Genomic DNA, 26512 nt, shown 5'->3' on the forward strand with positions numbered 1-26512 from the left:
CAATCAGAGTTTGCAGATATTGCTGATGGGACGTACAACATTTTGAAAAAGAGTTTGACCATTTTTCTATTCAGTGTGAACCAATGCGTAACCCGACTCAATTTCTACAGGACAGAAATGCATACATAGGCTCATAAGAGATACATTCCTTATTGTAACATCTAAAAGCTGAAAAAGTTGAAAACAACATTGATGTCCAGCAACACCACATGCGTCAACTGTAGTATATTTCTACAATGGAATCCTATAGATCTGGGAAAAAGAATAAACTATGGCCCCATGCAACGCCAGTGAGTCTCAGAAACATAATGTGAGCAAAGGAAGTTAGACAAAAATGCAAATTTCCTAAGCCGATTTATATAAAATTCAAAAAACAGGAAGAACTAATCAAATCAGAATTTTTTTTTATTTTTTTATTTTTATTTTTTTTGTGGGAAGAAGACTGAAAATGCTCCATTTCTTGATCTGGACGATGGCTACCTCTAGAGATATAATTCGAAAAAAAATAAAGTTCTTTAAAATGTTACTAAAATTTAAAAATGCAAAAACAAAGGGAAGATATTTACTTAGATTTCTGATCATTTTAAGCAATTCTTTTTGCAACATAAAATAATTCTTACAGAAGGGGGGGTTATATTTTTCTTGTTACTTCTCTGTTAATAATTAATTTTTTTCTATTTTGAGGGGGCACCTGGGTGGTTCAGTCAGTCAAGCATCTGCCTTCAGCTCAGGTCATGATCTCAGGGTCCTGGGATCGAGTCCTGCATCAGGGTCCCTGCTCAGCAGGGAGCCTGCTTCTCCCTGTCCCTCTGCCTCTGCTTGTTTTCTTTCTGTCTCTCTCAAATAAGTAAATAAAATATTTTTTAAAAAATTATTTTTATTGCTTGGTGAAACAATGCTATATAGTTTTCTTACATTTTCTAGTAAGGAAGCCTATTTTGGAAGACTGACTATGTAATCTGTGGTGGTGGCAGAGAAATGCTAATGGTGACATAGAGTTGGTTAGATGTGGAGGATGGGGTTGATGGGGACAACGCAACCGAACAAGCACATGGTTCTATCTGGTTCTAGGTTCCAGAATCCAGGATCATAAGGCAAAGAGATGAGATTTGGACCTGAAAATTATATGATCATGCCCACAGATTGGAAACAGATTGACTAGTCTCTGTTCCCACAAAGCACACGGGCACAGGCCAAGGCCTGGCTGCTGTTCTATGATATTGGGCATAGATGAAGAATCCAAGCTAGGTAGGAAGAATCAACTAGAGGGAAGAGATTGAAGTCATGGAAGAAGGATTTAGCCGCTCAGTAAGAACAGGCATCCCAGGAAAAGAACAGGGTGCCTTCAGACCTAGAAAGCCCTAGTGATGTGCTCAGATCATCGAGGAGCCCTGACCAGGTGGTACAGAAGCAGCCATTTTTGAGGGACAGGTTCTTTGTGGATTTGGGTTAGAGCAAAATTAGACTGTGGGATGGAACTGAGATGAAAGGTTCAGAAAAGAAAAAAAACCACACACACACAAATAAAAGACCCAGACACATCTGTGGGCAGGAAATAAATGCTGGCCCGTGCTCCCTCTAGGTGACAGGAATCCCTAAGGGAACTAGGCAAGTTTCACATTAAGTCACTATTGATTAACATTTAATCCAATGTTATGAATATGCTAAATCCAAGAGCATGAAAAATGAGGTAAATGAATACCAAACATAAAGGGCATAAAGGTAAAGTTTTATTATTTATTGTTTTCAACGTTTTTATGTTTTAATCTCTCTTTTCCAAAAGCATCATGATGAAGACACACCTGGACTGTTACCTTTTTTTTTTTTTTTTAAGAATTTTAAAAATACATTTATTTGAGAAAGAGAACACAGGCAGAGGGTAGGGACAGAGGAAAGGGAGAAGCAGACTCCCCACTGAGCATGGAGCATGACGGGGGATTCGATCCCAGGACCCTGAGACCATGACCTGAGCTGAAGGCAGATGCTTGACAGACTGAGCCCCCCCAGGGGCCCCTGCACTGCTATCTTTTACCCACTACTGGGATGCAAGTTATAAGGCTATATAACAAATTTCTCATGAATACAAATAAGAAATGCATGCAAAGCGCTGAGTACGGTGCCTGGCTCACACAGATCTCTCCATAAACATCCATTGTCACTGTGAATTATTTTATCTGAGTAGGTTCTTTCGACCTGTAAGATAATAATAATCACAATATTGTCCGCTCAGCATGCGTTGTGCATGTAAAGTTGTCAAAACACAATTCCATGGAAAACCCGGATATTTCATCACTGCCCTTGAAACTAAATAATAGTGGGCCTATCTTTCTAGAGCTCACCTTAGTATCAGTATAGCATACTTACTTTTCTTCTTATCTGAAGAGTGGAATAAGGAATAGTTATAAAAAAAAACCACTGAAAACTAATATAAGAACAATTCCTTCCATTGTGTAATGACTAGGTATATCCAGTCTTTGTAATACACTAGCTATTATCCCACTGAGAAATAATCCTTTTTAATTTTTTTTCACTTGCATTTTGTTTCATTAGTGGAGCCCATCCCCGTTAGTTATTGCATCCATCCCCCCACCCACCTCCCTCCCTCCTGGCAACCACCAGTCTGTCCTCTGTATTTAAGAGTCTGATTTTTGTTGTTGTTGTTCTTTCCTTTCTTTGTTTGCCCATTTGTTTTGTTTCTTAAGTTCCACATTTGAGTGAGATCCTACGGTATTTGTCTTTCTCTCACTGACTTATTGCACTTAGTATTATACTCTCTTGCTCTATCCACGTTGTTGCAAATGGCAACATTTCATTCTTTTTGTGGCTAATATTCCATTGTGTGTGTGTATATATATATATATATATATATATATATATATATCACGTGGGGTGTGTGTGTGTGTGTGTAGATATCTATACATCTTCTTTATCCATTCATCAATCGACAGACATTTGTGCTCTTTCCATAATCTGGATATTGTAGATAACGCTGCTGTAAACATCAGGGTGCATGAATTCCTTCGAATCAGTATTTTTGAGTCCTTTGAGGAAATACCTACTAGTGCAATTGGTGGATCATAGGGTAATTCTATTTTTAAAGTTTTGAGGAAGTTCCATATGGATCTCCACAATGGCTGCACCACTTTGCATTCCCACCAACAGTGCAAGAGGGTTCCCCCTTCTCCACATCCTCACCAACATCTGTTGTTCCTTGTATTGTTGATCTCAGCCATTCTGACAGGTATAAAGTGATATTTCATTGCAGTTTTGATCTGCGTTTCCCTGGTGATGAGTGATGGTGAGCATCTTTCCATTTCCATGTATCTGTTGGCCATCTGGATGTCTTCTTTGGAAAAAATGGTAATTCATTTCCTCTGCCCATTCTTTAATTGGATTATTTGGGTTTTTTTTGCACATTGAGTTTTTTAAGATTTTATTTATTTATTCATGAGGCACACAGAGGGAGAGAGAGAGAGGCAGAAACACAGGCAGAGGGAGAAGCAGGCTCCATGCAGGGAGGTCGACGTGGACTCGATCCTGGGACTCCAGGATCACGCCCTGGGCCAAAGGCAGGCACTAAACCACTGAGCCCCCCAGGTGTCCTTGCACATTGAGTTTTACAAGTTCTTTATATATACCTCTTCTTTATCCGTTCATCAACTGATGGACACTCAGGTTGCTTCCATATCTTGACTTTTGAAAATAATGCTGCAATAAACATAGGAGTACATGTATCTTTTTGAATTAGCATTTTGTTTTCCTTGGGTAAATACCCAATAGTGCAATTACTGGATCATATGGTAGTTATATGTTAATCTTTGAGGAACCTCCCTACTGTTTTCACAATGGCTTCACCAATTTACATTCCCACCAGCAAGTGTTCCTTTTATCCACATTCTTGTCAATACTTGTTATGTCTTATCTTTTTTTTTTTTTAATTTTAGCTATTCCAAGAGCTATAAGGTGATATTTCATTATGGTTTTGATTTGCATTTCTCTGATGATGAGTGATGTTGAGCATCTTTTCATGTGTCTGTTGACCATCTGTATGTCTTCTTTGAAAAATGTCCATTCAAGGGATGCCTGGGTGGCTCAGCAGTTGAACATCTGCCTTTGGCTCAGGTCATGATCCTAGGGTCCTGGGATCAAGTCCCACATCAGGCTCTTTGCAGGGAGCCTGCTCCTCCCTCTGCCTGTGTCTCTGCCTCTCTCTGTGTGTCATCTCTCATGAATAAATAAATAAAATATTTTATAAAAAAGCCCATTCAAGTCCTTTGCCCATCTTTAATTGGATTATTTTTTTATGTAGAATTGTATAAGTTAATTATATATTTTGGATATTAAGCCCTTATTGGATATATCATTTGCAAATATGTCCTCCCATTCAGTAGATCACATTTTTGTTTTGTTGATCATGTCCCTTGTTGTGCAAAAGCTTTTATTTTGGTATAGTACCAATAGTTTAATTCTGCTTTGTTTCCCTTGCCTCAGGAGACAACTAGAAAAATGTTTCTATCGCTGATGTTAAAGAAATTACTACCTCTGTTTTCTTCTGAGAACTTTATGGTCTCGGGCTTCACATTTGGGTCTTTAAATCATTCTAAATTCATTTTTGCTTATGATGTAAGAAAGTGGTCCAGTTTCATTTTTTGCATGCAGCTGTCTAGTTTTCCCAACATCATTTATTGAAGGGACTGTCTTCTCCCCACTGTATGTTTCTGCCTCCTTTGTCACAGATTAATTGACCGTATAATCATGGGTTTACTTCTAGGCTCTCTTTTCTGTTCCACTGATATGTGCCTGTTTTTGTGTCAGTACCATTTTGTTTTGATCACTATAGCTTTGAGGTATATCTTAAAATCTGGGATTGTGATACTCTAAACATGCCACCAAGAAACTATTAGAACTGACAAATGAATTTTAAAAAGTTGTAGGATGCACAATTCATGTACCCAAATCTGTTGCTTTACTATACACTAATAATGAGTTAGCAGAAAGAGAAAGTAAGAAAATAATCCTATTTCTAATTGCACCAGAAGAAATAAAACATATCTAAGCGCAAACATAACCAGGAGGAGCAAGACTGTCCTCCAAATACTGTAAATATTGATGAAAGGAATTGAAGATGACACAAACAAATGGAAAGATTTTTTTCATTCTCAAGGATTTGAAAAACCAATATCATTCAGATATACATACTACCCAAAGCAATCTACAGACTCGATGCAATCTTTATCAAAATACCAACAGCATTTTTCACAGAACTAGATCAAATAATTCAAAAAATTTGTATGGAGCCGCAAAAGACCCTGAATAGTCACAAAAGCTATCTTGAGAAAAATCAACTTGCGTAGTTTAAATGTGGTAGTTCTTATATTGGCAATGATCAGGTTGGTATTTATGAGACATATTTGTATGCTTTTTTTCATATTTGTATGCTTTAAGTGAGCAGTATTATCTCAACCCTGTGCTATGAAGTATCCTTGTACATATTTTCTTTGTTGGTAATTATCGATGGCTTGTTTCCCTTTCAGGAAATCATAACAACTTTAAGAAAAAAATAATCTGCACATAGGTAGATGTGAGGTTCTGACCTCATATCCCCTAATAGCGCAGCTAGGGGGAAATTTCAGCCCTCAGGCTGTGCCAATATCAACATATCCAGAGAAAAGTTTAAAAAAGAGTATTATAGAAGGCCGTGTTGGGGTTTTGGGTCCTTATCTCACTACAGCCAGCCATAACACCGGGCGAGGTTATCTTCTAGTGATTAATTAATGTCTGAGAAGTGGAAAACATTCTTGAAATTCTCTTAAATAAAACACAAAAATAATCAAGGAGTCAGTAAAATTTGTTCAATAGACTTTTTCAGAAAGAAGGCACTGAAGCCAAATAATAATCATCATCATCATCATCATCATCATCATCATCATCATCACTAACCGGAAAAGGTCAGCAATTTAAGGATGTTAAATAGATTCCTTAAATTCTCCCTTTGTAGATAGATATGGTGAAATAATGCCATTTTTCAAAGAAAAAGTATTAATAGAATGTTCTGAACCTCAGAAAATTTATCTTTCAAGATTATAAAATGAATTATCTGTTAAAAAGTTGAAAAATGAAAGAGTCCTTTCTCTGGCTTTAATGAATCACAGCATGACACGTAATCTTTTCTGGCACCTCCTGAGCATATTAATGTTATGTTGTGTTAATAGTCATCATGAAAATTAGGGATAACTAATGAGGGAAGGAACAGGACACAATGAAAATGTGTAATCTCACCTATGTTTATAAGGGTCTCATTAGCACTAAATGCAATTAAAACATTGAATTCTATCTTACTGTGTCATTTAACGGAGCAGCGTCACTAGGAAAAGGGTACAAACGACAACTACTCTTTGCCAGTGTTTGTGTTCTGCTTTGTCCTGCAAGAGAGACGCACAGGTAAAGCTGCTTGTCTTTGTTTAATTCCTACTGATTCTGATGGAAGGAAAAATACTAGATTTCAATTTTTAAGAAAATCTATTAGTGGGTACAGGTGTCATCTCTCTGAAGCAAGGACCCTGGGAATAGCCTTCAGTGCATCCTTTCCTCCACACAGTTTTTTTTTTTTTTTAAGTTTTATTTATGTATTCATGAGAGACACACAGAGAGAGGCAGAGACAGAGGCAGAGGGAGAAGCAGGCTCCCTGTGGGGAGCCTGATGCGGGACTTGATCCCAGGACCGTGGGGTCCTGCCCTGAGTCAAAGGCAGACGCTCAACACTGAGCCACCCAGGTGCCCCTCCACACAATCAGTTTACTTGCAAATCTTATAAGGACCTTGAAGTCAAGGATTTTAGGTCCTGCTCCCCAACTGTGTGATTTTGGGTCATTTGCAGAGCTATACTCTCACATACACACTTCAGGAATGGCTTCTATAGAAGGGATCTTGTTCTTTCTACTCACCAGAGTTAAGAATGTTAAATGATACCCTATTTTTAAGAGTCCTGAGCCCAATGCAGAAGACTTGGTGCACACTCTGATGGTCCCTTATGTTTTCCCAGGTCTTTCTTGAATATGATCATTTATGCATTACACTTTTTCAGTGCCGACATTCAACCTGCATCTAATAATCCCAATCATTGTCAACGCCAGTTCTCAATTGGCTGAAGAACTATTTAGATTACAGCAGATTGGCCAAAGGTAACAAGGCTAAAAACAGATTAGCCAATGCTATTTCTTGGCCAAAAGAAAACAAACAAAACTAGCCATTTTATCAAATATAAATGTTTTGTAGTAACTGTTTTTTTTTTAATTTTTGTATAGTTGACACACAATATGACATTAGCTTCAGGTGTGCAGCATAGTATTCAACTTTTCTGTAGATTGTGCTGTGCTCACCCTTGTGTAGCTCCCATCTGCCACCACATGATGCTATTACATACCAGTGACTATATGCCCATGATTTATTCATCTCATAACTAGAAGCCTTTGTCTCCCTTTCCTGTTCACCAGTATTTCCTGCACCCACCCCTCTGGCAATCATCAGCTTGTTCTCTGTATTTATGGGTCTGATTCTGTTTTTTTAAATTTATTATTCATTTTTTTAGATCCTGCATATGAGTGAAATTATATGGTATTCATCTTTTCCAGTTTGACTTACCTCACTTACCATACCACCCTCTGAGTCCATCCATCCTGTTGCAAATGCCAAAATCCCATCCCTTTTTTAGGGCTGTGCTAATCCAGTGTGTGTGTGTGTGTGTGTGTGTGTGTGTGTGTGTGTGTGACATCTCCCTTACCCATTTTTCTATCGACATATAGATGGTCAACCGACACATGAAAGGATACTCGACATCACTCAGCATCAGGGAAGTGCAAATCAAAACCGTAATGAGATATCACTTCACACCAGTCAGAATGGCTAAAATCAAAAAGACAACCAGTGTTGGCAAGGATGCAGAGAAAAAGGAACCCTCAACGCACCGTGGGTGGGAATGCAAACTGGAACCGCAGAAAACAGTACAGAGGCTCCTCAAAAAATTAAAAATAGAACTATTCTAAAATAACAGAACTACCCTATGACCCAGCAATTGCACTATTAGGTATTTACACACACACACACACACACACACACACACACACACAAAAGCGCACCTATTAAAAAATATATAGGCACCCCTATGTTTATTGCAACATTAGTTACAATGGCCAAGGTATAGAAACCATCTAGTAACTATTGTTCGAGGCTTAATAATGTTGGTGTTCCTTGGGATGGGTTTATAATAATTTATGGATTTTATGTGTCCTTTAAAAAATATGTCTATTTAAAAAAATTAAAAATAAATAAAAATTTTTAAAAAATGTCTATTTTTAAAAATAGTATTACTTGTTTGTTACAATATTTTAAAATCCTACTCTTACTATTACGTTGTTTGAAATAGAAATATACTTTTTGTATGAAATACAAAATATTCTATATTGACTGGTTAACGACTACAAATAATAGGTTATAATGCCATACAGATGATATGATCCCCTTCACGGAAAGCTTATGTATATATAGTAAATATAAAATGATACATATATAAAGATATTCGTTATGACTATAAGTGGATCCTATATAGGGTCTTCAGTATGTCTTTGTTAATATACATCTTCTGATATTTCTGTAATAACCAAGAACTAATAAAATACTTTGTATATTAGACACATTATAAAAGACCATTGGCTATTTAAGTTGTAGTAATTTTTCATCATTACAAATAACACAGAGCGAGAATAATTAGATGAAAACAACTTTGGAATTAAAAAAGAAAGAATGATTTAGGAATTTTTAATCAGGAAAACATAGTGGAAAACAAAAGCACATAAGCAATTTTGCAAAATTATATTCCTAAATTATATTCTCATCCATGGTTCTCAAAAAACAACAATATTTCTAAAAATCAGCAATTGGCAATGCTAATATTCTATCATATTATCTCAAAATGGGATTGTAATATTGGCCACTCTGCTTTATACCATATTGTTCTGGGGCCAATTCTTTTTAGAATTTCATCCAACAAAAAAACAATATCAGGAATTTCAGTTTAATGTTACAGCTATTCTTAGCAAAATTGTCAGATGTTAGACAAAATACATTGTTACAAAATTCAAAAAAAAAATATATATATATAAAGAGATGGAGGGTTCTAAAATACCTCCAATTTAAATGAGGGACATTGCAGAGAGCAACTCTTTTTGTTGAATGTGTTGTGTTGTTTATATTAAAATGTTGCATTTTACATATAGTCAAGGAGACAGATTTTATTGTCCCATGGGTAAATGGCACCATTCCATTCTGTAAACACAGACTTCTTTATAATTAGTGTCACCTTATTGGTCCTCAGGGCTTTTCTTCTGCTAATCATTGGTTTCATCTTAGTACTTTATATTCAATATATTTTTGAAAGTTCTCCATTCATTTTCCAAAGTAAAAGGTTTATAAATTGAATTCTATTTTCCTTTGACATTACTCTTTAAAAAGCAATGATAGAGGTTTGTTTTTTTATAGTAAAGCTTCCTTTTGTGCTTGTTGTTTTCTTCTTAGATGGGCAATCCAACGTTGTCGGAGAGAATGCAAAGAAGATTCAGCATTCTGATTTAATTTGCAAATGCCCTGCTCTCTGGTTCCCCGGATTTTCTCTAAAACTTAATAATTGAAGGATAAATAGGCTTCTTATACATTATTCATATTCTAAACCTTTTTGCAATAATGAAAATGCCATTATTTAATATTAACTCTGCTTTAAAATTGTAAAAATTACATATGAGTATGTTTAAATGAAAAGACACTCAAATCTTTTTATGAAGCAGGGTGGTCCAAATTATTCAACGCACAAAGGACACCCTGTCTTAAATAGTGTAATGACGGGAACAAAAATAAGCTTTAAAAAAAAAGTTTCTATTCAAGAGGATTTTTTTGAAGACATGTATATATCCTAGTTTAAATTTTCATTTTTGTTTTCAAAATACATTTTAGTGATCAATCTGGAAATCAAGTGACATAAAATATTATAAGAAAACTAAAAAAAAAAAGAAAACTAAGAAACAAATTTTATATGTAATGGAGACACACAAATATTATAATATGCCAGGGTAAATACTCTAGGAAAATATATATAAGATACAGTATGAGGAGCATACAGGTGGAAGTAGCACTACCCCTAGTAGAGTCAGGACAGCCTTCAGAACACTAGTCCTTTAAACTGAGGGTTGACTACATTGCTTAATATTATATATATTCAGTGTGTGCATGTGTGTGTGTGTGTGTGTGTGTGTACAAAGTATAGGCCAGGCGGGAACATCCTTTGGCCTAGCACACAAGAGACATTTTATTTTATTTTATTTTATTTTATTTTATTTATTTATTTATTTATTTTATTTATTTATTTTATATTTTAATTTTATTATTTTATTTTTATTTCATTTCTTTTCATTTTTTAAAGATTATATTTATTTATTAATTAGAAACACAGAGAGACGGGATCCCTGGGTGGCGCAGCGGTTTGGCGCCTGCCTTTGGCCCAGGGCGCGATCCTGGAGATCCGGGATCGAATCCCACGTTGGGCTCCCGGTGCATGAGCCTGCTTCTCCCTCTGCCTGTGTCTCTGCCTCTCTCTCTCTCTCTCTCTCTGTGACTATCATAAATAAATAAATAAATACATAAATCTTTTTAAAAAAAATAGAAACACAGAGAGAGGCAGAGATACAGGCAGTAGGAGAAGCAAGCTCCATGCGGGAAGCCCTATACAGGACTCGATCCCAGGACCACAGGGTCATGCCCTGGGCCAAAGGCAGATGCTCAACCACTGAGCCACCCAGATGCCCCACAAGAGATGGTTTAAATTAGAAAACACTGGAATCCTAAAACAAAGTTTTAGAATCCTAAAGGGTTGGAATCCTAAAACAATATAGATTGTTCTAAAAAAAAACTAAGTAGTGTAGTTTGGGGAAAATATCAGTAGAGTTAAATGTAGGGTGAGAAGTTGGAATGGTGAACTGGGCTCAGACAGCATATTTCATGGACTTCTCTTAATGTCCCCCTGTGGCAGGTGGAAGCTCTCGATGGCTTTTTAGCTGTTGCTAGAGTGAAAAATGAGACAGGAGAGCCTGCGTTGGGCAGCGTTCGCATGATAGATAGTCTCTTCACTGAGGCATCCTGCAGAAGTCCAAGGCCAAAGGCTTGCTGATGGCCTGGACGTCAGGAGGCCAGGGACGAGATGACAGATGCTGGGATCTTTTGCTCAGTTTCTGTGGAGGTGGAGGCCCTTGCCAGGCAGGAAGACCACAGCCAGAGGGACAACCATGGTAGCCTGAGAGGGCCGGGAGCGGGGGACATATGAAACTCGATTTGGTTTGGAGTAGTTGTTGGTTTTAATGTCACTGGGGAAGAACACAGAGTTAGAAATGATGAGTGTGTCATTCAATTTGCTTGGAATGCTGAAGGACTTGAACTCCTAACTACGGAATTAGTGCAAAGGCACAGATTTCTTAAATATTTCCATAATAAGTGAGCTTTTGTGAAAAGTCCTGAACATTTGGGATTCAGAATACATGAAAAGCTAGTCTTCCTCTCTCAATCTCTCAGATTTAAGGTTTCCCGTTGTTACTGCATCTTTGGATGCATGTGGATTCCATGTGATGCACATGGATTCCATGTGAATGGAAAAGGTGGAGCAAATGTTTTAGCGTTCCCTTCAAAGCACTGAGGAATATATGATCCGTCATGACCATAGCAATAATGAGGAAAAGGACAAAGCAATTATTTTTTGAGGTAATATTTATTTTCTGAAGCTTTTCCAAGGAAAGGACGATTATCACATAAATGCTAGTCTTCCCGATGTTTAAATCTCATGCCTTCTGTGATAAAACATAGTTCGGGATGTAAATGTAAAAATGTAAAAATGATAAAACGAAGGTTTTGCTGTTTTTCAGTGTCTTTGACTTTTCAAATGGGTGTTATCGTGTGATATTTGGCACCACTCTTTGAGAGTAAATTTCTCCAGGGCACCTGGGTGGCTCGATGGGTTAATTGCACGTCTGACTCTTGATTTTGGCTCAGGTCATGATCTCGGGGGGCCTGGGATCCTGGCCCACCCCAGGCTCCCCTGTGCTCAGCAGGGGAGTCTGCTTGAGAGTCTCTCTCTCCCTCTCCCTCTGCTCCTCCCCCTACTCACGCTCTCTCGTCTGTCTCTAAAATCGATAAAATCGTTAAAAAAGAGTAAACTTTGGCAGATGCTTACTATAACAAAACAACAGTAAAGCTCCTGGAAAGGTGTTGCAAGTGTCAACAGACCACTATTAAATTGTTGTTTCTACAGCCAGCTGCATTTCACTCATTAAAATATCTCTGAATTATATCAGATTCTTTTTTTATAAATTTATTTTTTATTGGCGTTCAATTTGCCAACATATAGAATAACACCCAGTGCTCATCCCAGCAAGTGCCCCCCTCAGTGCCCGTCACCCAGTCACCCCCACCCCCCGCCCACCTCCCCTTCCACCACCCCTAGTTTGTTTCCCAGAGTTAGGAGTCGCTCATGTTCTGTCTCCCTCCCTGATATTTCCCACTCATTTTTTCTCCTTTCCCCTTTATTCCCTTTCACTATTTTTTATATTCCCCAAATTAATGAGACCATATAATGTTTGTCCTTCTCCGACTGACTTATTTCACTCAGCATAATACCCTCCAGTTCCATCCACGTCGAAGCAAATGGTGGGTATTTGTCATTTCTAGAAGATGTGGTTTATGTATACAATGGAATATCAGATTCTTACTTAACTCTACAAATAGTAAGTGCACACATTAAAACTAGGAGTTGTGGGGGAGTGATAACTTTTTTGGCATCCTGATAAACACCCAAGCACTAAGCTTTCTTATTTAAAATGCCTCCCCTCCCCCCCAAAAAAAATAAAATAAAAATAAATAAATAAATAAGTAAGTAAATAAATAAATAAATAATAAAAAATAAAATGCTTCTCCCCTCTCTTCTTTCTGCTTCTTTGCATACGTCTCGAATAGACTTGTAAAGAGAGCGGTCCACCTGACATTTTCATTTCCTCATTCATATTTCATCGTATGTTGGACACATGCCTTGTCTTGAAGTGCTTGAAAGTGGAGATTTCTTTGTAGTTCCTTCAAATACAAGAGCCAAGTTAAAATAGTTTATGAAGCCGAAGATCTGTCCTTTATGCTCGTGGCAAACACAGCTCGACATACTGACTCCAGTAGGTGAAAATGTGGGATTTGACCATTTTTACCCTGACATTCTTATAAACCTTCCACTCTATTTCGGGGAAAGTGAGCCTTCAGTGCTGTTAAATGTTAAAATGGGGTCTAATTGGAAAGCTGAAATTAAAAGTTAGCATTATTGGACTTTAATGGGCTTTGGAAGTTCTTAGGACCTCACTAATTATTCCACTAATATTTCTGTATCCACAGTATTCATTTAGGCAACAGAGGGGAACAGTTACTTAGGCTGCAACAAAATTAATGGGCTCACCTACACCCCTGTATGATAGAGGCAATTATTTGGTGATTTTCTCTTAATGTTGGGCACCTGTGTGCATTAAAATTTCCAGATGAGGTCGTAGAAATGCATAAGTGGTTTCCTGTGTCTTAGCTTTCATTTAGAAATATAATTACAGCAGGTATAATTATGATATTCATTTCTGATTCTCATTCTTCTAAAACTACTCTAGACATAACTTTCCTGATTTTGCTAACAGAAACTCCCAGAAGTCTGCGAATCAAATCTTGCAGGGTTACCTCTTCCAGATAATAATGACTGTGCCCGGGATCCCAGGGTATATCTTTGATGATAAAGAAGCTGATGGAATTAAGCAAAGTGACATTGATTTTTTTTAGCAAATTTGATTCTGTTATAGTTTTCTTGATGAGCCAGTTTTCATTTTTAAGTGCTAGTTTAACCAAGCCTATTAGATGTCCCCTTATCACTATCTAAAAATGATGGATCCTGTAATTTTTACTTACTTTTTTTTCTCTTTCTTAGGATATTTTTAGGAATATTCCCCATTTTTCCATTTATTTTAGGAAGTAAGGCAGGCTATATTCATAACAGTTGATTTACTAAAAAAACAAAAACAAAACTACTTAGCTGTTTTGCTTTATCCACAGTTATACATTCATCAGTGATCTCTTTGGCAAATAATTTCCTTTTGAACTTGTTCGTAGCCACATAATGCATCAAGAGTAACTTCTAATATTATTAACATTTAAAAATATCAGTTCTTTCTGCATTTCTCCCCAAAATGCCAGAAAGGTAAATTTCTATGTGAAAAGAAATGTGTTCTAGATTAAAATATAAATGAATTTGGACTTACATTTCCAATCACTTTTCTTGTTTTAGGGATGATATATTATACGCCAGACTAGACTGTATTCCATCCAATGTGATCGACCTGGCCTGTTTAGAAGATTGAATTACATTCGTGATAGTTGCAGATATAAGATTTTGCCCTCTATCATTTTATTTTGGTTTTCTCTTGCCTTGCTCCATGCACGTATACTTAGTGTATTTGAGAAATTAGATGCTCTTATTGAATAGGGTTTACCTGAGAAATGGTAACACACTCGTACATAAAAATACCAGTGTCCCCTCCATCCTGAATATTCTTCAGAATGTTAGGATGCTTAAATTGAGTCCCTCCCATTGATATTTATGGATTATTATTTTGGGATATTTTAGTCTATTTTTTTTTAGCCACACAATAAATACCGTTATTGCTTTTTCAGACATTTAATACTATCTGCGCTTTTTCCACCTCTTCCTAAATCTTAGATCTCCCACTGGAATCACATGCCCTTCACTCAAAGCGCACAGTCTAGAACTTTCCATGGGTACCTTTCCAGGCCACGCTTGAGGGTGCTAAGGCCTTCCATGACTCCCCTTTCCGTTGGGAGGGGGTACTGTTGCATGTTCTGTGTAGGTCACTTTGTATTTATTCTGCTGGTAGGTTATTGGGCTTCAATCTGTCGACTGTTGTCTTTTATCGGTTCTGGAAAATTCTATCCTGTCTTATCTCCTTGAATCTCTGATGAGATGTTTGCTAAACTTGATCACTCTAAACACTATATCTCAGATTTGCTTTTACATTTTTCATCTCTGTGGCTCTGTAAGGCATTCTGCATCATTTCTTCTATCCCTATCATTCAGTTCACTAATTTCTCTCATCAGCGATGCTTAGGCTGCTAACAGCTTCATCTCTGGGTTTTTTGTTTCAATTATTTCATCATTTCCAGAAGATACTTTTTATTTATTTTCAACTATTCTCATTCTTTTTTTTTTTCTTATTTTTAAGACTCTATTTACTGAAACATTGAACAAATTTGCTTTATGCTCTGTGCCTGCTAATTCCCTATGCGGTATGACTTTGTTTTTTTGCAACAAGCTCCCTTTTATGAAATTTTATTGCTTGTTCATTTTGATGATTGTTTTACTCTAACTTTTTATCTTTCTTGGAACTTGTTTGTTAGGATGATTTGAGGTATAGGTTAGAGGGGGCTTTTTTGAAAAAGGATTTGCTTCTGTGAGGAGGCTAGGCCATTATCAGTTAAAGGTCACTTTTCTCAAATTCTCAGTTTTGCTTTTTCTGTTCATTCAGGTAGAATTTAGGGCCACTGCATTTTCAAAATCAGGATATTATGATTTCTCCTAGAATTGAGCAAATTGGTAGCGTGTGAATAATGGCTGCAGACTCCAGTGAGGGCGCTTGTGTTGGTTGGATTAATTCCCAAGGAAGGTTTATTTCCCATTCCACTAAACATCAAGGTTTAAGCCAAGAGGTTTGCTTGCAGTTTTGGGGGTGGTGGCAGCGGTGGTGGCTGGAAAGGAGAGGTGAGTTTCTCAATTGCCCTTAACGTGAAGATTTATCATCCTAAGAAGGGTCCTGCTTCCTCTTCTCAGAGCCACTCATGACCTCATGAATTAAGTTTTAAGTTCACCTGGTTCAGCAAAATACCCTCTAAATGTTACTACCATCAGCACTGAGATTTTTGTATTCCTGCCTTCATTTGGGTTTTGGCCTGCATATCTATTATTTTCTTCTCATCTCCTTGATATGTCTTTTATGCAGCTCTTACTGCCGTGTTCACTGGGGTCCCAGTCCTGGTGCTTAGTATGACACACTGAGGATAGGAGTTTCAGTATAGGTTGTAGAGTGAGACCTCCCAACCTGTGCTATCAACCGTCTTTGTGATTACGAGAAAGTGACTAATCTCTCTGTGCCTCGGTTCCTTTACCTATAAAGTAGTTTCAATAAACCATACTCAGTGGGAAAGATACTGAGATACTGTGTGAAGCACTAGTCTACCTGACTAATCTTCAGAATTCCTCAGTCGTCAGTTGGCAGTTACATTGGTTCTTTTTTTTTTTTAAACATATTTCTTTTTTTTTTTTTTAAGATTTTATTTATTTATTCATGAGAGACACAGAGAGAGACAGAGAGGCAGAGACACAGGCAGAAGGAGAAGCAGGCTCCATGCAGGGAGCCCAGCGTGGGACTCAATCCCAGGTCTCCAGGATCACGCCCTGGACTAAAGGTGGCACTAAATGGCTGAGCCCCCTGGGCTGCCCAAGTTACATTGGTTCTAAAGGAGAAAGGTCTAGGTATTGTGAAAAGACAAAGCAATGAGAACAGCATGACCCCTGTGACATCCATGATGGAAGGGGAAGGGACATAAGCCCCAAAGTAATGAAAACAGGAAAGGTGTTTGTGGAACTGAAAATTCCCTGGTATCAAAGAATTCTCAATTGGATAAGGAAGTGATGGGAGTTTGCAGTCAGAAATGTATACCTTAAAGTTTACACTTCCGGAGATGGTGTGCTTCCTTACGGGGAGTATCTCTGTAAGTCAGAAGACTAGTGTGTGCTTACAGGATAGAATCAATGCAGTGAGACAGTTCAAAGATCAATGACAGGGACTCCTGGGTGGCTCAGTGGCTTAGTGCCTACCTTCAGCCCAGGGCATGATCTCAGGGTCCTGGGATCAAGTCCCACATCAGGCTCCCTGCATGGAGCCTGCTTCTCCCTCTGCCTGTGTCTCTGTGTGTCTCTCATGAATCAATAAATCAAATCTTAAAAAAAAAAAGGTCAATGACAGTTATTCATGCCTGAGAATATAAAGACAGGTCATTGATTGTGTCATCTACATGAACACTGACATTCATAGAGGGGGACAAAGTCCAAGTAGAAGAGGTACACCAAGAGTCAGATACCTACAGCCCCATTACATTCAGCAACAACAAAGTGTAGAGTGTGTACCACATAATAGATGCGTGGATTTCAGTTGGGGAAGAGGTTTTGCAAGGTTGACTCAGAAGTGGTCTGGAAGCAATAAAGAGAAATGAAAAAGAAAAAAGAAAGAGGAGAGCAAAGTATACACATTTTAAAAAATTGATTAATGGATTTTTTAAGGACATTACAATCTTAGAATAACATGCCTGGAGTAATAAGTTTAAATTAATGTTTTGCTTAAATTTGCATATTCATTGAAATGAAAAATTAAAGTTTTTGAATATTATGGTAAAAATTAAATTATAATGATTTTACTATACTTGGGTATTTTTTTTTTTAACTTGGGTATTTTTTTTTACATATCACTTTTCACGTCTGTAACCAGATTTAAAATTGTGTTTTAATTTTGTTATCAGTATTTTGGGTGTATATTTAAATATACTGTGTCTTCTAATTGACTTCATAAAGGAACATTTGGTTGTTTATAGTGTGTGATTTTAATGTACACACCCAGCTTTGATCAGTCACATCTTTTATACAGGTTTCCATATGAAATCATGTGTTTGCTGAAAATTGAATAGATTAAAAATTGAACTTGAAAATCCTTTAAATCGCTTCTAACTTTAGTGCTTATTGGAATGTTTATCATTTGCTGTTTAACTTGCTATATTCAACTAGGTGTAGTTGGGAGAGAGGGGGAGATTTGAAAGAATGCTGATGATCCTGGCAACCATCATCAATGCCTGCTTTTTGAAATGAGATCTTTGAGATCTAAAGGGGATTAAGCCCACTCAAAGAAATAGAAAATCAAACTGAAATTATTATTGAAAATGTATATATGACAAGTAGTCTTATATTGGAAAAAACTCCAGTAAACATGATTTTTTTTAAACCCTGTAACTCATTTTTTGACAATTTGCTCCAAATGCACTGTGAAAAATCATAAAAGAAAATACATAGTTCTGAGTTCTACTTGCTAATCCCATATCCAAACTTGTATTAAATGAATTGCTTCAGGAAAGGTATTGATGCCAGAAGGGTCGAAGTCCCTAGAGGGAGGGCTTTGCCAAGAGCGATGTGGCTTTGTGTGAGAAAGAATTCAAGAGCAAGATGTTTAGAGGATGGGACCAAGATTCATTAAATATAGAAAGGAGAAAGAAGAGACTTCACAAAGCAGTATCTCTCCTCCTTGATGGGGAAGAGGGCCCCACTGCATCTAACAAAGAGTTTTATATATTTTTTAAAAATTAGTTAACCAAATAAGGAAACGTCTATTGTTTCACTTTGGGCTTATGACTTACTGGGCAATTCATTTTTCTATTGTCTTGGGGTTATGGAATCACCCACATGGAGCAATTTTAAGAAGGTCCAGCCTTTGTGGCTTTTATTGCCAGAGGGACTGGGGTCTGGTAGTCTTCCATTAGTCGGATCTTGTGATTCTTATTATGACCTGTTTTTTGTTTGTTCGTTCGTTTGTTTTGTTTTGTTTTGTTTTTTGGTGACCTGACTTTCAGGTTAGCAGTCAACCTAAAACCAAAATTGTCCCAAAACAGGGACTTGTCTCCTGAGTCCCCTTTCCTCTTACCTCAGTGTGTTTTAAAATGCACCTTAACCTGTGAAGATAAAAGAGGCGATCTTGAATTTAATAAAGTAGGAAAATTAGACAGTGAAATTACTTGTTTATTGATATCGGAGGTTAATCAGTAAGAACTGTGCAAAGAAACTTAATGGACTGTTTATAAGCAGTCACGATGATTTTCTCGTAGCCGCCTTTTCTTTTCTAAGTGTGATTGCGTCATGTTACAGGGTTTGTAACTTGTGGTGAGCAGAGCATAATGTATAGAGATGTTGAATCGCTGTGTTGTACACGATTGTGTGTCAACTATACCCAAATTAGAAAAATTCAAACATTTTCTAAAAAGCACAGGACTTTTAGAAAAGGCCTAGTAGGTGTAAATACTTGGGAAGGGAGCCGGGGAGAGGTGAATTTGACTAGAGTTGGAATGACTAGAATTCAAATCCTGAAGCATAGAGATAACGTAGTAGATAAGATATGTAACTACCAGAGTCTCACAGGTAAAATAGAGAATAATTATATATATATCTCATAGTATTATAGTAAAGATGAAGTAAAATGATTCAAAATGTATAAAAATTTTAAAAATATAAAGATTTAGAAACTCACAATACAAAATTGAGTAAAAGAATTCAGACAGAAAGGAAAATATACAGTGTAATCCCATCAACATACAGTTAAAAATTAGGCATAACTAATCAATTCATTTATACATAAACACAGTGGGGAGTGGGTATGGCTCCAAGGAGATACAGAATATTCTGGGATGCTGGTAGTGCTTTATTTCCTGATGCAGGTGCTAGTCACATGGATGGGTGTATAGTTTGCAAAATTTTATTGATCTGTATACTTATGATCTATTTTTTTGCACATTTTTTATACCTCACTGTCATTTGCAATTATGGTAAAAAATTTATTTCAGTGGAAACACTCATGCTAATTATAAGTTAAAAGATAATACTCAAACAGATCTCTGATCTATTTGGCATTAGTCTCAAATTTGCTTATAGTATATAAAAGAAATGTCTTTGATTACTTGATTCAAACTCTGATTTTAATTTTAGCTGGGAAAGTGCGTTTTATTTTTTGTGCTTTCCTTTATTAAATAAATAAAAACCCTGAGTTCAAAGCTTAAAAAGAAACACTTTGATAACTACTTTTTCTTTGTTCTTCTCCTTTTAGTGATAATGTGATCTAATGTTGAAATCTAATTACTTTCCCTTGAATGCCAGAACTAAGCCCTGCCATTCTGTGAAACATGCAGACCATCTACAGAATTGAGCTGATAGTGGAGCCCATCTTATTCTAAAGCTGAGAATTTTGGCTTCTTAGAAAAATTCAAGAAATATTTTATCACCAAGTTAAATATAGCTTTCTTTTTTTTTTTTTTTACTTTAAATTACCTTGTTTGACAGGAAGTCAGAATTACCCTGAAATGTCTTCAATGGTTAAGCACACATATAGAATTTGAAGCTTAATAGTTAAGCTCTTTTTTTTCCTCTTAATTTATTTAGAGATAGAACACAGTCATTCAAATTGATGGAACACAGTATCAACACACAGAATAAAGTTGGAGAGTTAAGGTGAATTGTTATATATTCCAATTGCATAAGTAAATATCTTTAAAAGAAGTAAATGTAGATTTGAAGTTTTATTAAGACGCTAATAACATGTACAAGTAATTGAGTTTCCAAATTAACTGTCATACTGCTTGACTTTCAGGTTAAAAATTATAATTAAACTATATATTTCAATTAGATGGCAGCAAATACGAAAGCATTTTAAACATCATTTATCATTTAAATCAGTTAAATGATACTATAAGCACTATACTTACTATACTATATAGCAGTTTATAAGCAGTTTATAATCTATAGCATTCCATCTCTCTGATAAAATCTAATATATTCACTGTTATTTACTATTATTATCATTATGTCTATCCCATCTTTTCCACTTACTAGGTAGACCTTGGCTTTTGAAGTGTAATTAGAATTGAAATTTCAATTTCTGAGTCCCATTAGCCTCATTTCAAGTGTTGACTAGCCGTATGTGGCTGGTTGCTGCTGTGTCGGACAGAACACAGAGCGTTTCCATCAACACAGAGAGTTCTGTTGGACAGCACTAATTTACCTGATTGTAATGATACATTCCTCAGAGTTCTTATTAAAAAAGATGATGTTTTTTGGAATCCTTAGTGTTGTAATGGCAAATCAAAAATGCTTGATACATGATATTTAATAATATCTTTGGTAAAAATAAGAATAACCAGATAATGAAAATAATAATAATAATAATAATAATAATAATAATAATATAAAACATACATATGCAGTATCATGAATAAGATCTATGTAGCCTGGTATAAATTCACTGAGACTTTCCTATCCGTCATTCCTCTTCCAAATACTCCACTACGAAATAATTCCCAAATTGGCATTCTGAAAAAGCTCCGAAGTAGAACCCATAGACAAACTAATAGATTATACTCACAGCTTCATTAAAAAAAAAAAAAGAACTAAACAACTGTTTCTCTTTTTAAATTCTAAATATTAAGAAATTTTAACATGCAGATCGTAAGTACCTGCAACTAGGAACAAATGAGAGAATTAGGATATAGATTCATTAAAAAGGAACCTGGATTAGTAAACTAATCTCTGATTATGACATGGCATTAACTAATTAGGATCTCTTTACACAGCTCCAGATTTATTGGTTAAAAGCTCTGAACTTTTATCGTCATTTGAGATCTTTCAGTGCATTATTTTATTTTTTTCCCCCTCCGGGAAACAGGTGAGATCAAAACCACTATCACATGCTATGCCTATAACACAGGCAATGGCTAGGTAAACAATCCATCCCATCCTTAAACCAATTTGGATCACAGCCCAGAGCTGAACCCATCAAACATGCCAATCAAAATTCTTATTTTGCAGACTGAACTCACATCATAACAGAGTCGGTGTCCTTTGTATTCACAGTTGGGTAGTTATTACCATTCTAATAACAGCCATTGGTCTCTGTGGACACAAAGCCTGTTGATCTACATAACAATACCCAGAACAATAGACGTTGAGGAGGGTTGTGTTGTGTTATTATTACCAAAGAATGTCAGTCTTACAAACAGAAATAAGCCCTCTAATACAGGTAATTTCTCTCTGGCTTATTTATACCTTGTGGTTTTTTGTTTTTTGTTTTTTGTTTTCCTCCTAGGCTACTGACAAAGATACTGGCAACTATAGTGCCATGGCCTACCGACTCATCATCCCACCAATTAAAGAGGGCAAAGAAGGATTTGTGGTGGAAACGTACACTGGGCTCATAAAAACTGCTATGCTCTTCCACAACATGAGGAGGTCCTATTTCAAGTTCCAGGTCATCGCCACGGACAACTATGGGCAGGGACTCAGTGGCAAAGCAGACGTACTGGTAAGTAGTTAAAAGTCCGGATTAGGGGAAGTGCTCGCACTGCTCTCCTGTGGTCACTGGGGTTTTCAACTCATAGAATCTTTAAATTTATCTGAAATATGTTTCCTAAAACATAAATGCGATTAATTTTCATCTAGGTTAATCACCACAATTTAGGATATAAAGGATATAGCTTTAAAACGGTGTATTTTTTGACAATTGGGAAATACATCATGATACATTCTTATATATGACCATGAAGGCAATTCTACAAGCACCGGATTTCTACTGGTCTGCAGATCTCATTTTTAATATAGAATTGGCCTAATATATATATATATATATATATATATATATATATATATATATAATTGGCTTGAGCAACTTAAGATTTTCTAATGCTCCAAAGAGTTATGCTGTAGGAATTAAAATGTATGAAATTTTTTATTACTGTTTAAATGCCTTTTAGACCTTTTGTGATTAAGAAAACAAAAAGAAATGTTTTGGAGCAAATTTATATTCTAATAGATGCAATTTCCTTATTTTACCCAAATCCTCAATGACGGCATGGATGATCCTTGACTCCATTATGTTTGGCTTCAGTCAAGAAATACCACTTTTCTCTTCTTTTTCGCAGGCTGCACACAATCTCAGTGGTACAATATTCCCAAAGGCAGTTTGATATTGCTGTTTATTCATGATATTCAATACCAATGCTTCTATCCTAAGGAATTTCTGCCAACTTGGAAGCATGGATTGTTTGGATTTTCATGAATCTAGTAAAAAAATTAAGTTATAATCGCTACTGGATATACTTGTCACATGAACACAGAATCAAGTATAATTTTTATTTTGCTATTTACACCTTATTAAATATTCATTTTCACAGTTCCCCTCAGTTAATTCTCTGAGTGAATTTAACCTTCTCATGTACGTAGACCTCACAGATGAAATATTTTTCTTCTAACTAGAGAATCCTGAAGACCAATGACCATGAATGTGGTTAGTATGAAAGCCAGGATGTCCTTATGTAGAGAAAGAAAGCTGCACTAGAATAAATGAAAGCTAATCTAAACTGAGAATCTTTTGACATAGAATATTTTATTTTATTTTAAGATTTTATTTATTTATTCATGAGAGACACACAGAGAGAAGCAGAGACACAGGCAGAGGGAAAAGCAGGCCCGCTGGATATAGAAACTTGGATATATATATTAGATTTTAAAGGTGACATAGATTTTTAATCAATTTAAGATCTGTAAACCTAATATAAATAAGCCTAGATATAGAAGATTTTAAAGGTGACATAGATTTTTAATCAAATTAAGATCCGTAAACCTAATATAAATAATGTTGCTTCTTCCCTTCCTGTTATTTCAGGACTGCAGGATGTGGTGCCAGACAATAAGGTCACCACACTAAGTATAATTAAAATACTACAATAGCATAAATAAAACACAACTACAGAGATTAGCTGTGTAATATGTACATAAGCAACGTGAAGTCTGTGGGTTTCTTATTTGGACCCTGTAAACTTGTGTGGAAATTAAAAAGTGCACCTTCAAAATTACCCAAAATGGGCAGCCCCAGTAGCACAGTGGTTTAGCGCCGCCTGCAGCCCGGGTGTGATCCTGGAGACCCGGGATGGAGTCCCACATCGGGCTCCCTGCATGGAGCCTGCTTCTCCCTCTGCTTGGGACTCTGCCTCTCTCTCTCTCTCTCTCTCTCTCTCTGAATAAATAAAATCTCTAAAAAAAATAAAAATAAAATAAAATAAAATTACCCAAAATACATTTAGGAAGAAAGAGTTATTTTAATGTAATCATAGTGTCATAGATTTATAAATCATTTATGTGTATATAAGGAAAACTTCCTAGCAAAATAGTATTTTTGGTAAGATCTAAAGCCCTTCCCAACCAAGAGAAGGGAGATGTGGAGAGAAATAGGAGTTTGATGTGGAGGGAAGAGCATGTGCTGGAAGAGGAAGTGATGGCAGCCTGAAGACACAACAGGTGTTTACTCAGCCTGGCAGAGGAGGCTGGGAGGGTGAATGAGAGGCGGGCTGGACTTGCAGCAGGTGGCTCCCCTGATACCGGACCTCCTTCCTACACAGAGTGAGAAAGCATTGGGAAATCTTTAGTAGGAGTGAGTGAAGGTAAGATGTTTAATTTGGATGAAACCTTCTTTCTTAAGGAGAATCTGGTTCTCCCCTGAGGATACTGTTCCCGGGCTGTCTTCTGGAGCAGGGGCCTTTGTTTGCCTCCTTTTCTGCTTCTGTTTGTCCTGGTCTGTAGATCACAGGCTGCCAGAGGAGGACCCTCATGCATGACAGGGCTGCTTCTAGAAGTCTCCCTAGAAGCCAGCCTTCATTCTCCCCGTCTGCCCCATCACTCACTGCCTCCCTGACATTACTGCTGTGATCTCTCAAACCATGCATCCATCCCCAATACACTCAGGGACTTTAGTTTCTGGTAGCTGTTACCATTTCCAGAAATTCCATTGTCCCAATTTGGGGCAACTTTATTACACACACAGACGATTCCTCCTGTATTCTGAATTTCCAGTTCCTTGAATGACTTTCCTGCAATGAATGGCTTTACCCACTCTCTCTTGCAACCACTGAAAACCAATGATTTCTGCCATTAACAGTCAATGCATCCCCTCTGTAGCCTCCATTTCAAACCTCCTACTCTGAATGTTATACTGAATGTGTCCCACTAGCACCAGTGCTCTGAGTCTCCACCAGGAACTATTTGGCATAATATAGTTTAACGACCCCATACCTCTCAGTGTCCCTCTCCTGCTTACTAGCTTTATGGTACGATAATGAGTATCATAACCAATAAGTCACATAAGAATTCAATTTCCTTTTCCTTTCTCCCAACATCATATCTATTTGGCAAAACCATGACTCTAATTAATTCCAACATTCTCCTGTCTCCTGCCCTGTAGTCACTCTTAATGTGTCTGCAAAAACATGCAATTATATAGTCTTTCTTGTTTAAAAATATTTATTTTAAAAAAATTATTTATTTATTTATTTATTTATTTATTTATTTATTTGAGAGAGAGAGTAGAGGGGAAGGGAAGAGGGAGAGGGAGAAGGAGAATCCCAAGCAGACTCCTCATTGAGCACAGAGCCTGATGTAGGGCTCAATCTCACAACCCTGAGATTATGACCTGAGCTGAAATCAAGAGGCAGACCCTTAACCTACTGACACACCCAGATGCCCCAAGTATACTCTTGCTTTTGATTAGTGATGAAAGCCTCCAAGTGACACTTAGGTGGTCCAGGAACCACACTATACTTCCATCTACACTTCTCTCCTAGAAGGGCCCCTGCCATTCATTCCTCCAATATTCCCTCACCCCTGCTGTTGCCTAATAATTGGCATTCTATTTTACTGAAAAATAAAATCAAAGCTTTTAGAAGGCTACTTCTATAACCCTCAACACTCAATCTACTTACATTACAGAATTTTTATCAATATATTCTTCTCCTAATTTCCCGCTCATTTAAATGAGCTCTCTATGCTTCTCTCATTTCTTCCACCTGTACGACAGATAACTTCCTACCCACCAGCTCTAGGATATTGTTTCAGCAAGTCTCCCATTTTTCTTACTCATTAGCAATATCAGTCTCTCTTTGATTTGATTATTCCTATAACCATGCTTTTTTCCTATCTTCAAAAAAATATATATAATCCTCTTGACCAATACATCCTTCCAACTGCCACTCCATTTCTTTTTTTTTTTTTTTTTAAGATTTTATTATTTAGTCACAAGAGACACATACAGAGAGAGAGAGGCAGAGACACAGGCAGAGGGAGAAGCAGTCTCCATGCAGGGAGCCCGATGTGGGACTCAATCCCGGAACTCCAGGATCACGCCCTGGGCTGAAGTCAGCACTAAACCACTGAGCCACCCAGGGATCTACTGTCACTCCCTTTCTATGCTCTTGATTCCAGAAAAAATTTGCTACCAGAGGGAACTCTAATCTCTCACCATGCAATCTCTCTTATCTCTAATTATAAATCCATTCCCAACACTTACCAAGAACTTCTTATGTCACCACCCTCCACGACTCCCGTGTCACTAACACAGTGGTTGTTCCAGTCTACATCATATTTGATCATCAGCAACACTTAACTATTTATCATCTTCACGAGGCTTTCAGGTCACCATTCTCCCTTGTTCATCTCTTACCTCAGTGCTATCCCTTCTCGGTCTCCTTTGCTGATTCATTTTCT

General features: G+C 36.8%; 1 protein-coding gene across 5 annotated transcripts in view; it reads left to right on the plus strand.

Annotated features, from left to right (window-relative positions):
• PCDH15 (protocadherin related 15) overlaps positions 1-26512 on the plus strand; it is a 743522-nt gene that overhangs the window by 660838 nt on the left and 56172 nt on the right. For all 5 annotated transcript variants that reach the window (XM_041729528.1, XM_041729523.1, XM_041729527.1 and 2 more), the window contains one exon: positions 22068-22283. In XM_041729528.1, coding sequence (XP_041585462.1) covers positions 22068-22283 — 216 coding nt within the window. The remainder of the gene's footprint in view (positions 1-22067; positions 22284-26512) is intronic.

The sequence above is a fragment of the Vulpes lagopus genome, chromosome 14 (genome assembly GCF_018345385.1).
Source record: "Vulpes lagopus strain Blue_001 chromosome 14, ASM1834538v1, whole genome shotgun sequence".
Lineage (NCBI taxonomy): Eukaryota > Metazoa > Chordata > Mammalia > Carnivora > Canidae > Vulpes > Vulpes lagopus.